At 36.8% G+C, this 14,006-nt stretch overlaps 1 protein-coding gene and 1 pseudogene across 2 annotated transcripts in view; both read right to left on the bottom strand.

The window, feature by feature from the left end:
• Window positions 1-14,006, bottom strand: part of NUP62CL (nucleoporin 62 C-terminal like) — a 70,024-nt gene that overhangs the window by 32,660 nt on the left and 23,358 nt on the right. For both annotated transcript variants that reach the window (XM_066249644.1, XM_066249645.1), the window contains exon 2: window positions 7,692-7,796. In XM_066249644.1, the coding sequence (XP_066105741.1) occupies window positions 7,692-7,749 (58 nt within the window). In that variant the 5' untranslated portion in view covers window positions 7,750-7,796. The remainder of the gene's footprint in view (window positions 1-7,691; window positions 7,797-14,006) is intronic.
• On the bottom strand, window positions 11,197-11,487 carry LOC136317088 (transcription factor BTF3 homolog 4 pseudogene; annotated as a pseudogene).

The following is a 14,006-nucleotide window of genomic DNA, read 5'->3' as shown; positions in this document are numbered from 1 at the left end:
AGCCATACACAAATTCTCTGTACACCATCTTTGCAATACTTACATGAACACATCTGTGTAATTAATTCCTAGAAATGAAATTGCTGGATCAAATGATGAGCATGCTATAGATTTTAATGTATCTTGCCAAATTGCCCTACAAAAAAGATTTGCCAATTTCTATTCCTATTAATAGAAAAGAGTACCTGTTTCTTTACATCATAGCCCATACGAGGCATACATATTTTCCAGTCCAATAGATAAAAGCTTCTCACAGTTTTATGTAGAGCACAGAGCTCTCTCCTATGTATCTTTTTCTATTGCATCTCTACTAGAATGCTCTGCCCTCTGTAGATTAACTCCTCAATATACTTTGTGGCCTAACTCAAATATCTCCTTCGCCCTGTTTTTTGCCCACAACTCCTCTAATCATTGTTATCTCTTGGTTTTCTTAACTTCTGTAGTACTTTTGCTTTTTCCTAAACACTGAGCAGTTAAAGAACAATGTTCAGAACATTTGTGGTTGGGGAGACTGACGTGTTTTCTTTTCTTTCTTTTGGTTCTCTGTATTTTTCAAATGTTTTTATAATTAATGAATGCTGCATCTATAACAAAAATGTTATAAAATATCCCATAACATGTACACAGTTGCTTTACATTAGTTTTGATTTCCCAGTTAACAATATTTTCAAGTTAACAGCTGCAATAGATAAATGCATATATCATGGACCCTACCAACGTACACTGACTATTCTAAGGGAAACCAGCCTGCTCCATTCCTGCTGAGGGATTAGGCTCAGACACCCATATTTTATTCCAGCAGCTCTGCCCTTTGAGCCCGGTTCACAGTTGATTGGGACAAAGATGGACATCTGAAGTATGGAAAGCTATCCTTTTTTAATTTATTTACTGTTTTACAGGGTGACATTGATCAATAAGAGTACATAGGTTTCCGGTAAACATTTCTGTAGCATTTGAACTGTTGATTATGTTGTGTGTCCATCACCCAAAGTCAAATCATTTTCCATCACCTTATATTTGTCGCTCTTTATAGCCTTCCCCCATCCCTTTCTCTGTCCTCCTCTCCTATATCCCCCTCCCCCTGGTACCCACTTCACTTTTTATTATTATTATTATTATTATTATTATTTTACAGAGACAGAGAGAGAGTCAGAGAGAGGGATAGACAGGGACAGACAGACAGGAATGGAGAGATGAGAAGCATCAATCATTAGTTTTTTTGTTGCGCATTGCAACACTTTAATTGTTCATTGATTGCTTTTTCATACATGCCTTGACCACGGGCCTTCACAGACCGAGTAACCCCTTGCTGGAGCCAGCGACCTTGGGCTCAAGCTGGTGAGCTTTTGCTCAAACCAGATGAGCCCTCGCTCAAGATGGCAACCTCAGGGTCTCGAATCTGGGTCTTCCACATCCCAGTCCGACGCTCTATCCACTGTGCCACCACCCAGTCAGGCCCCACTTCACTTTTATCTATGTCCATGAACCTCAGTTTTATATCTCACCTATGTTTGAAATCATACAGTTCTTAGCTTTCACTGATCTACTTATTTTACTCAGTATAATACTACTCAGCCATAAAAAATGATGACGTAGTGATATTTATGACAATATGGATGGACCTCGAAGCAGCTATCCTATATGTGACTAGCAGTCAGTGAGAAGATCTGGCAGAAAAAGTTGTAGCCAAACAGGGATAAGATGGGTCAGAATCTTGTATTAAAAAGTTCAGAACTATAGAAAGAATTAGACTTTAGAGAGCAATATAAAAATATTTCCAGAAATACAGTATGGAAAGAATCAGACTTTAGTAGAAATTTGGAAATAGTTCCAAAAGTGTGGAAAGAATCAGACCTATAGGCAGAGGGAGTTGGAAGGACTGACAGAGGAAGAACATGAAGAAGAATTAAGGGGCCATGAGTAGGTTAAAATTAAGAATAAGCTAAAACAGTAAGGCAGAAAAAGAGACAAGGAAACCAATGGGAAGTTACAAAAAAGTAGACAAAGGACAAGAACTGAAGCCTGCCTTTAGAACAACTCTTAAGTTCTAATTTCCTTGAACTTCAGTGCCTCAATAATACCTGTATTATATTTCCACAAGGTTCCATTTCCATTTTTGGCCACTAGCATCCTTATAATAATTCTCCCATTTTTCATGTTAGCTTTTGGGAGGATGGAGTGAGTGCCACAGAAGAACACCATCCCTGTCACAAAGGATCCATGTGAGCACTATCCACCAAAAACACTGGAGAGACTACAGATTGGATCCTGTGTGGCATTCTTTGTAGTCATATGTCATTGTGTTCTTTACCTGAGAATAACAATCTTATATAAAAGAAATCCTTCCCTAGAAATGCTGAAAATTAATGATGTTACCAAGAGATCTTCCCTCTATTGATTAATTTATTCAAACACATGGTATCTGCCACATTCAAACAGAAGAACAATTAAGGAAAAAAATGAGTCTTATGCCTAAAACTATACCAACTGTATTAAATGAGTTCTTATAAAGGAGCTTATCTTTACCCAAAGAAGATGTTTTAAAAAGTAATCTAGATTCATCAGGGCAATCATTTTGTAAATTATATAAACACCTAATCACTATGTTATACACCTGAAACTAATATAATATTGTATGTACACTGTAATTTAAAAATAAAAACATTTAAAATAAAAAATTTAAAAATGTAATACAGGGAAATTTTCTATAGGAAAAAATGTAATCTGCATTTCCTGACATGGACAGATGTCCAAAGAGAAAACAGTAAATTTTAACATTGTGTGTGTGTGTGTGTGTGTGTATCCCATTTTTGTAAAACAAATACATTTAATGTATGTTTGTATGTCTTTGGAAAAAAGACTGTAAACATAAAAAGCAAACTGTTCTTGGCCCTGGCCGGTTGGCTCGGTGGTAGAGCGTTGGCCTGGCGTGCGGAGGTCCCGGCTTTGATTCCTGGCTAGGGCACACAGGAAAGGCGCCCATCTGCTTCTCCACCCCTCCCCCTCTCCTTCCTCTCTATCTCTCTCTTCCCCTCCCACAGCGAGGCTCCATTGGAGCAGGGATGGCCCGGGTGCTGGGGATGGCTCCTTGGCTCTGCCCCAGGCGCTAGAGTGGCTCTGGTCGCAGCAGAGCGACCCCCCGGAGGGGCAGAGCATCGCCCCCTGGTGGGCAAAGCGTCACCCCCTGGTGGGCGTGCCGGGTGGATCCCGATCGGGCGCATGCGGGAGTCTGTCTGACTGTCTCTCCCCATTTCCAGCTTCAGAAAAATACGAAAAAAAAAAAAAAAAAAAGCAAACTGTTCTCTCTATAGGGAGTAATGTATGTTTATATGTGTATAATCACGTGTATATGGTTTTTATAATAAAAAAGTAACTACATCCCTACCACTAAAGAAACAGTTATACAGGCAAATAAAACACTTTCCAGAGATGTTAAGTGATACCCTTCAGGAAATTAATACCTGTCAACCTAAACATAAAAGAGTCTTGAGTCATAAAAAATGGTATGATTATTTAAACTTTTTTATACAGTATTTAATCTTTGTTTCTTTTTAATGCTATTTTTAAAAAGTATAAATTAACTCTGGCATGATATAACATTTAAATAATAATAATATTACAATTAATATCAAAAGAAGCAATGGATTTGAGAATGAAAGTTCTATCACAGTCTGATTTTCCAAGTTACAACTTTGGTCTAAATTAAATATAGTCAACTCTACATATCTGTGTAGTAAAAAACACAGTTCTTTAAATAACAAAATAATTGCATACCAAACTTGGATTTACAGCTAATTAAATCTCATTCTGATGGCCTTAAAATTATTATATAACACAGTACAAACATCCTTTCAAAGATTCTACTATCCAATTTTCCTATCTTGTCCTCAGTCAACAATTGTGTACCTTACTCCATGCTGGGACTGGACATCATTACCTTCTCAAACTAAAATAAAATATGAGAGTAATAACAAACTTCTCTTAAAACTTACTGATCATACCTAAGGTAGAGAATAATCCCAAATGGTTATAAATTTACAGACACAGACACCTGAAAGCTGCTTTACAAGGTTGATTTGTGAGGTACATCAGTATTAGAGCACATAAATATACTTGGATAGAAGAAACAACTCAGAGTTGTTGGTGTGGAGTTGAGACATATCTGATGAGAAGATGGACAAGTACCTAGGGTAAGGTTGAACAAAATGTCAATAAGGGCTAAGCTAGTAACAAAGGTACAGTTTGAAAAAAAAATTGAGACTTAGGTAGGGGGTAGGTAATGGTAGCATCACCAAAAAGCCTACCAATTCATATTTCTATGACCCAACATGATTGAAACAATCAGTTCTTTGTTCAGCGTTTTATGAGGGAAATATGTGCTATGTGTTTTGCAAATATGGTAACTTGAAAAGTTCTCAAGATATACCCTTTTACAACTCTCATAAGTTGGTCAGTTAGTATAGTACACAGTACAAACTCAGTTAAGTGTTGATTGTACAAAAGAATATATAGATGGTGTGCATCTTTGTTTAGGAATAATTACTTTAAGTTTAAAAGGGATTGACTTTTAGTTTATGCGAGATTTGAAGAAAGATTAATTTCAGCAAACGTTTTCAAGTAAAAACAAACAAGACTTTCTTAAAATAAAGTTTGATTTAAAATAGTACATCTAAGTAGCAACTGTTCTCAACCACCCAGCTCACCATAACTATAAGGCAATAGGTAACCAAGTGTTCATCAACCTACAACCTAACTAGTTCCTAACTGCCAAAAACAAATTTAAGATAAGTCGAAAAAAACTGTTGTAATCAGCTTTAAGAGAGAGTCAACTTTAACACAGATCAAAAATTAATGTTTAGAGAAAAAAAAACCTCTACAATCATAATATATTGGGTCAATTTACACACTATGTTCAATAACCAAAAAAATAAGTTTAAAAGTTGAGCCTGACCAGGCAGTGGTGCAGTGGATAGAGCATCGGCCTGGGGTGCTAAGGACTTAGGTTTGAAACTCTGAGGTCACTCGCTTGAGCATAGGCTCATCCAGCTTGAGTGTGGACTCACCAGCTTGATTCAGAATAGACATGACCCTATGGTCACTGGCTTGAGCTCAGGGTCACTGCTTGAGCCCAAAGGTTACTGGCTTGAAGCCCAAGGTCGCTGGCTTGAAGCCCAAGGTTGCTGGCTTGAGTTCAAGGTCACTGGCTTGAAGCCCAAGGTCGCTGTCTTGAAGCCCAAGGTTGCTGGCTTAAGCCCAAATGTCACTGGCTTGAAGCCCAAGGTTGCTGGCTTGAAGTCCAAGGTCACTGGCTTGAGCCCAAGGTCGCTGACTTAAGCAAGGGGTCACTGGCTCTGGTATAGCCCACAGGTAAATGCACATGTGAGAAAGCAATCTATGAACAACTGAAGTACTGTAACAAAGAATTGATGTTTCCTATATCTCTCTCTTCCTCTCTGTCTGTCCCTATCTGTCCCTGTCTCTGTCTCTGACTCCCCCCCCCATTAAAAAAAGTTGACAAGAACTTGATAGTAGCTTTGGTTGTAGTCAACTCAAAGAAGTAATGCCATTGATATCAATTGTCTCCTTCTATTCTTTGGTAAATGTCAATATTAGCATACTTTTGGAATATTCCTATGAGATGATCAGAACCTACTTAGAAAGTCCCAGAGCTATAGAATACAACCTACTTATTGCTTGTTATATAGTCTATTTCTAATGAACAGCGAAACACATCTCATTAATTCTAAAATCTTACTAGATGCTGCTCCACCCACTCCAGGGAATTTTAATCCAAATCCCAAAGTTATACCACCAAGCATTGCAGCTGAAGTTGTTAGGGTGCCAACTACAGAGAATAACATATTACCTATTACCCTTTTAATAAAAAACAGTGAGAAATTTATGTAGTCTTTTTTATCTGAAGCGACCTTTAGAAACTTTTGGCTAGACTTCATAAAACTACGGTCAATCCATTTATATGAAATGTCCAGAAAAGGCAAATCTATGAAGAAAGAAAAATAGATTAGCAGTTGTCAGGGGATAAGCAAACTTATTGGGGTGATAGAAATGTTCTAAAACTGGATTATAGTAATACACACTTCAATAAACATTAAAAACACTGAATTGTACATTTAAAATAATTTGATGATATGTAGTTATACTTCATTAAAGCTAATTTTTAAAAATACTGTGAAAAAATTACTGTGGTCAAAATATCATTTTGTAGGCAAGGACATCAAAGATTGGAAGGAAAAAAAAAGAATTCATTTAATAATTTTAACTCCCAACCTTTGATATGGTCATATTTACAAAATCTATCGTACTTAAGAAAGGTATGGCTTACGTATATCAAAAGCTTTCCAGAGTCTCAGTCATGACTCAAAACTAGAAGTCTACTTGGTAGAAAATACTACTCAAGTGGTAACCAGCAATTTTAACTAATGTGTGTCTATGCCAACTGTACAATGAATGGGGATGGTAAGTTACTCTTTTTCATGCTCTACTAGGCATCACCAATTCCCGGCAAGTTTTATTCTTAGGAATGGTGACAATCTTGCTATAATAGTGTTTTGGTAGAATCATATTACAGCTAGGATTACAATAACAAAAACTAATGATGAGCCTGACCAGGCTGCGGTGCATTGTTTAGAGCATCGGACTGGGTCGCAAAGGACCCAGGTTTGAAACCCCAAGGTCTCCGGTTAGAGCGCAGGCTTATCTGGTTTAAGCAAGGCTCACCAGCTTGAGCCTAAGGTCGCTCGCTGGTTTGAGCAAAGGGTCACTTGGTCTGCTGAACCCCCACCCCCCGGTCAAGGCACATATGAGAAAGCAATCAATTAACAGCTAAGGTGATGCAAGGAAGAATTGATGCTTCTCATCTCTCTCCCTTCCTGTTTGTCTGTCCCTGTCTCCGTCTCTCTCTGTCTCTGTCACAAAGAAAAAACAAAAACAAAAACAAAACCTAATGATGAACATCACGGCCTTGAGAAGATGCCTTGAAAGCACAGTCAGCTTATAGCCCTGTAAAAAAGAACTGCCTAACACATATACAGAATTCAACATTCTCAACATTTGCTATTTCTCTACTAATGGAAAATATGTAGCTAAAAAGTTGGAGTTACAAGATGATTAATGTCCTACTTTTTAGCTCTAAGAATCCAGATGTTCTCTTCAAGGGGAGAGTCCATGAGACATCACACAGTGTAGATTAAAACCCCAAACTAAAGCTCATCCTTTTAACATGTAAGACTTCTGATAGGTAAAATGCCAGGACTACAAACCTGGTATATATAGAAGAATATGCTATAGCAAGGCTCCAACATTTATTTCTTTATGTTATCTTATTCATGTGGACAATAAGACTTCTTCCCTTCAGACATACTTGGCAAAACTCCCACGCTTCTTATTCACATTAGCCTCAAGAAGTTGTCTCAAAACATTATAATGTTAATGAATTATACACTTAAAATGATCACTTTAAGCTATAAAAATCATGTTAAAATAAAATTCACAGCTAAAGTCATGACAGTTAGGTTATTTAACAAAGCTACTATTGATGTCAGCCGTTATAGATGGGTCCAAGCATAATGATAATTTATGAGAGATACAAGAGATCCATAGTTTATACTGGAAAATTGAGTTAAGTGGCCTGATGCAAAATAATAGTATTTTATTTTCAACCAGTAACTTACGTGAGCACCAAGTAGCAGCAGTGGAGACAGACACATTTGATATTGATGTAAACATCATGGCACTTGAACTAATAGCAATGGCAACAGTAGATGCTGGAGTCAAACCTAAAAATAAAAATAAAAAGCATAAAAATATGCCACACTGAAAATTATAAGACATTGTTAAAAAAATTGAGGAAGACACAAAGAAATGAAAAGATATTCCATGTTTATGGATTGGAAGAATTAACATTGTTAAAATGTCCATATTACCTAAAAAAATCTATAGAGTCAATGCAATCTCTATCAAAATCCCAATGGCATTTTTCAAAGAACTAGAACAAAAAAGTTCTCAAATTTGTATGGAACCACAAAAGACCCCAAATTGCCAAAGCAATCCTGAGAAAAAAGAACAAAACTAGAGGTATCATACTCCCTAGAATGATACTGGCATAAAAACAGACACACAGACCAATGGTACATAACTGAGAATCCAGAAATAAACCCACACATAAATAAGCAACTAATTTGTGACAAAGAAGCTATGAATATGCAGTGAAGAAAGGAAAGTCTCTTCAATAAATGACCGTGGGAAAACTGAAGAGCCAGATGCAAAAGAATGAAACTAGACCACTATCTTAGACCATACATAAAAAGTAATTTATAAAACATCATTTTAATAAGGTTCATTTATATGCAGAAATAAGAAGCAAGGAAATCAGCTACTCTGAAATCTAATATGACATAGTAAAAACTTGATTAAAAAATAATTCATCAGTACTGTTTAGTATAGCCATCCTTCCAGCACCATTGTAAGAAAGAAATTCTACTTTACTAAAAAGGTAAACACAAGAGAGGGATCCACTTCCAGAATTGTGACATAATTCCTGGGGACCCACCGCCCAATAAAAAACCATAACTTGTAAAATAAACGTATTTTAAAAAAACATTAGAAATCTCTAGAAGTTACACTAAAGGTATACAGCAAATGAAGAACATTTACTCAAAAAAGTCTACTAAAACTCAGTAATACCAATGAGAGGCTATGGTATATGAATCACAACCCACTTTTTTTCCCTCCAACTCCCTGCTTACTTTGATGAGCTACTCTCGCTCACCTGCTCACCTGAAGCTATACTTCAGGCAGGAGTAGCCAAGAATACTGGACTCCCTCTTCCCCAAGCCCTCAAATAAAGAATACAGTATTTCATTGGGAGGGGCAAGCAGCCAGCATTTTTCATCACTTCCAATACAATTACAGCTGAAATTCCTGATGAATACAGCCAAGAGTTGAGGGATTGCCTTCCTCAAGTCAGCCTCCACTCAAAGGGCAGAGGCTCTGCGCCAAGTATGGCAGGAGTGCCATACTTGAGTGCCATCATCTTTATCCTGACTGCTTTGCTTTAATTCACTTACAGGGCTGAGTTTCCATGCCTGAAGAGGTAAGCAAGAAGACCGGAGGTAACTGTCACTGCCCAGAGCCCAAAGCACTGGTTCAAATATTTTGCCTAGGGATAAAGGCAGTCCATAAGAATGGAGTTTTCCCCTCTCAAAAAAGAACTGACTTTATTAAAAACAGAGTGAGGAATTTCAAACCAAAGAAATCTCTCGAAAAAAAAAATTGGAGATTTTGATGGTAAGCAGGGAAGAGGAGGCAAGTAGCTTCATGAGACCAGCTTAAGCTGTAAGCCTAAGAGTTTATCAAAGATAACCAGGGGAAGAGAAGGTGAAAAGAGCCTTCCTCTTGAGATCAAAAGAATTAAGTACTCATACATGCTATACCATGGATGAATCTTGAATGTATTGTGATAAATGAAAAAAGAAAAACCAAACACAAATGGTCACTTATTGTATGATTTCAATTACATGAAATGTCCAAAAGAGGCATATCCATAGACAGAAAGTGTTAGTGGTTGCAAGGACATAGTGGTGATGATTTTATGCTTTGTGAATATATTAAAAACCACTGAATTATACACTTTAAAGGAGTGTTTTTTTAATATATGTGAATGATATCTCAATTATCCTGTTACTTTAAAAATACAGATAATTTCAAAGGAAGTGGAAAAAAAATTGATACTATCCAACACCCTTTCATGGTGAAATCACTCAAATTTGGAAGAGAAGGGAAATCCCCAACATGATAAAGAGCATTTACAAAAGCTCCACAAGTAACATACTAATGTTGAAAGACTGAATATTTTCCTGTTACCATCAAGAGTGAAACAAAATTTTGTTTGTTTGTTTTGTGTTTCTGCGTGTGTGTGTGTGTGTGTGTGACAGAGACAAAGAGAGACAGAGAGAGGGAAAGACAGGAAGGGAGAGAGATGAGAAGCATCAATTCTTTGTTGCAGCACCTTAGTTATTCATTGATTGCTTTTTCATATGTGCCTTGACGGGGGGGGGGGCTTCAGCATATCGAGTGACCCCTTGTTCAAGCCAGTGACCTTGGGCTCAGGCTAGTGAGACTTGCTCAAACCAAATGAGCCCATGCTCAAGCCGGCGACCTCAAGGTTTTGAACCTGGGTCCTCCAAGTCCCAGCCCAACACTGTATTCACTGCGTCACCCTCTGGGCAGGCAAGAGTGAAAGTTGTATGCTCTATTTCAATTCAACAATACATTGTAAGCATAGTCAGCATAATTAAGTAAGAAAACAAAATAAATGGCAGCCAGATTGAAAGGAAGAAATAAAACTATCTCTATTCAGACATGATCATGAATACAGAAGATTCTAAGGAACAAATCTATTACAATAAACAAGTTCAGCACAGTTGCAGGACACAAGATCAATGTATAAAAATATTATTGCATTTATGATTGCTCACAAAGAATAAAATACTTACGAACAAATCTAACAAAAGGAGTATAAGACTTGTTACCCAGAAAAATACAAAATATCATTGAAAGAAATTAAAGACATCCTAAATAAATAAAAATTTCATATTTGTGGATCAAAAAACTTAATATACTTAAGATGGTATGGTAGACAGAAAAAATGGTTCCCCCAAATGGTCACATCCTAATACTCAGAGCCTTATATATAATATTACTTGACGAAATGTACTTTTAAGGATGTGATTAGGTTAAGTAAATTTTTTTTAGTAAATATTTGTTTCATTTCTACTGGAGGAAAAAGGAGGATAAATAGAACTGTTTTTCTATGTATTCCACTTTATACACACACGTACCCACATACATACATAAACACATACACGTGCGCACATCAAAAATACTCCACAGAAAACACACACACGCACAGAAAAACAACCAAGAATCAAAAATCAAAACACCCTCAATCTGCATCAATATTTTATATTTTGACCAAAAGTATAGATCTTGGAAGGAAGTGCAAAATGCAAAATTAAGTGACCAAAAAATGCTAAACAAACAGCATTATTAATATACAAAATATTTATATTACTGAACTAGTAACAGTTGACATTCTGTGTGTCTGTAAAACTTTGGAATCACATAGCTGATTTGTTAAATCTAGTCCATGCCAGCTTCCAAAAACAGGAAAAGATTTTAGTTAGCTTCATTCTTTGATGCCTCATCAGAATTTTCTATGAGATATGGAACATCCTCCTCTTCCTCTGGTTTTGGTGGCTTGCTGTCCTACATTTGCCAAGGGAAATGTCCAGCTAACTTTCTAAAACTTGTTAAACTGTCAGCATTAAGCTGACTTAGTATTTCAGGAAGCATTTCTGTGATTGGTTTGGCTTCTGTATGACCAGCAATTGCAAAGATGTTAGCAGAAAGGGAAGCTTGAATTTTTGGAATGTTGAAATGAATAACCGTTCCATTATCTGCAATCATGTTCACCTCTTTAATACCAGCTATATTATTCACAACCAGTTTTTAAAGAGAATTCTGAAATTTTTTTTGTGACCATCTGTAGCTGTTCTATGTATCATTCTCTTCCTGCGAGTTTTATCCTTGCTCCTTATCCTGACCTGAGCTTGAAATTGCCTAACTTTTCTCAATTCAGCTGTTGGCAAATCTGAAGCAGGGAGGGTCCTCCAACAAAAGCATGTGTCAAGAACCAAGGTTAAGTACCTTGAGATAGGAAGAATACCCTGGACACCCAGGTAAACAAAATCCAATGACATGAATCTTTAAAAGTAAAGATCCTTTCCAGGCTGTGGTCAGAGGGTTATGTGAGTACAAAAGAATGGTCAGAAAGATGTAAAGTTGCTGATATAAATGGCCATCTAACACATAAAATATATATTCAATGTGATTAGTCATTAAGAAATTGCAAAGAACCATATGATTTCACTCATATGTGGAATATAAAACTGAAAGCAACAAATGAAGAAACAAGAAAAACAAACAAAAACTCACAGACACAACAGCATGGTGATTCTAAGATGTAAGGGATGTAGGGAAGTATACTGCTCACAAAAATGAGAGGATATTTAAAAATGAATATGAAGCGATAAAATATCCCCTAATGTTCATGAGTAGTGTAGTAAAAGCTAAAAGGGGTCAAATATATGGTGGCAGAAGATTTGACTTTGGGTGGTGGACACACAATGCAATATGAAGATCATGTATCATAGAGATGTACACTTGAATCCTATATAATCTTATTAATAAATGTCACCCCAGTAAATTAAATTTTATAAAACAACGAGATACCACTTCATAGCGAATGGGATGGTCATATTAAAAAATACAGCTATCAAGTATTAGTGAGGATGTGGAGAAACTGGAAACCACATACAATGCTGATAGAAATGTAAAATGGTGTAGCCTCTTTGGAAATCTTTCTGGCACTTCCTCAAAGTGTTAAACATATAGTTACATATGAATGAGTAATTCCATCCTAGGTATCTACACAAGAGAAATGAAAACATATATCCACACAAGTACATGCACACAAATGATCACAGCAACACTATTCATAATAGACAAAAGGTGGAAACAACTCAATTAAACATTAACTAATGAATAGATGAGTAAAATAAGGTATATCCACAAAATGGAATTTTATTTGGCCATAGGAAGGAAAAGTATGGATACATGCTAAAACACGGATGAGCCTTAAAAGCATCATGCTAAGAAAAAGAAGCTAATCACAAAAGACTACACATTAGATGATTCAACTTAAGGAAAATGTCGAGAATAGAAATACAGAGAAAGCAGATTAGTGTTTGCCAGGAATGGTAGTAGGCAGTAACTACTAATGGGTATAGAATTTCTTTTGGTGGTGATGAAAGTATTCTAAAATCAACTACAGTATTGGCCGCACAACTCTGTGAATATAATAAAAAACAAGTGTACACTTCAAATGGGTATATTATATAGTATGTGAATCATGTAATGATACAATTGTGAGAAAGTCTGGAATAAAGTTTCAGAAAAGATTATTTGGCTCTTTCTTTAAAATTTAAAATAAAAACTATAAAAGAAATAAAGCTAGAGGAATTAAGTACATAAAATACAAGTAAGATGAACTCATTAACTGAAAACAAGGTTCATCTTTTCATTCTCACAGTAGATTATTATATATGACATATAGTAGTAAGTGCTCAATAAATGTTCCTGCTTAATTTTTTAATTGAATTTATTGGGGTGACACTGCTTAATAAAATTATAAAGGTTTCAGCTGCCCAAGTCTACATCACATCTCTGTACACCATATTGTGTGTTCACCCCCTGCCCTAACTCAAGACTGTTCCTGTTGAATTGAAGCAATATTTTCCGGACACCAATACATAATAACAGATGGTCTACTTCCTCTTCAAAAGAAAAAACTGCTTAATAAATAACTGCATTTGAATCTATTGCTGCCCACATCCAACTGTTAAACAGCTCATGGCAGTATATGGCGTAAGACTCTCCTACCCAAAACATCTAGGGCCATTGGGTGAAGAGGTTAAGAAAGAGATGCTGAGAAAGAATTTGGAAAATTACCACACATTTAAAACGTGTATTGTGGATTATTCCTATGTTTTATTTAGGAGAAGCACCACATATATACTTTTATTTTATTTTATTTAGTTTAGTTTAGTTTTCTGAAGTGAGAAGGAAGTCAGACAGACTCCTGCATGCGCCCGACCAGGATCCACCCGGCATGCCCACCAGGGGGCGATCTCTGCCCATCTGGGGCGTTGCTCCGCTGCACCAGAGCCATTTTAGGGCCTGAGGTGAAAGCCTTGGAGACATCCTCACTGCCCAGGGCCACCTCCAGTGGAGCCTTGGCTGTGGGAGGGGAAGAGAGAGATAGAGAGGAAGGAGAGGGGAGGGGTAGAAAAGCAGATGGGCACTTCTGTGTGCCCTGGCCAGGAATTGAACCCAGGACTTCCACATGCCCGGCCAGTGCTCTACCG

Source organism: Saccopteryx bilineata, chromosome X, assembly GCF_036850765.1.
Source record: "Saccopteryx bilineata isolate mSacBil1 chromosome X, mSacBil1_pri_phased_curated, whole genome shotgun sequence".
Lineage (NCBI taxonomy): Eukaryota > Metazoa > Chordata > Mammalia > Chiroptera > Emballonuridae > Saccopteryx > Saccopteryx bilineata.
Note: the sequence above shows the minus strand (reverse complement) of the source record. Positions and strands in the feature narration are given on the sequence as shown.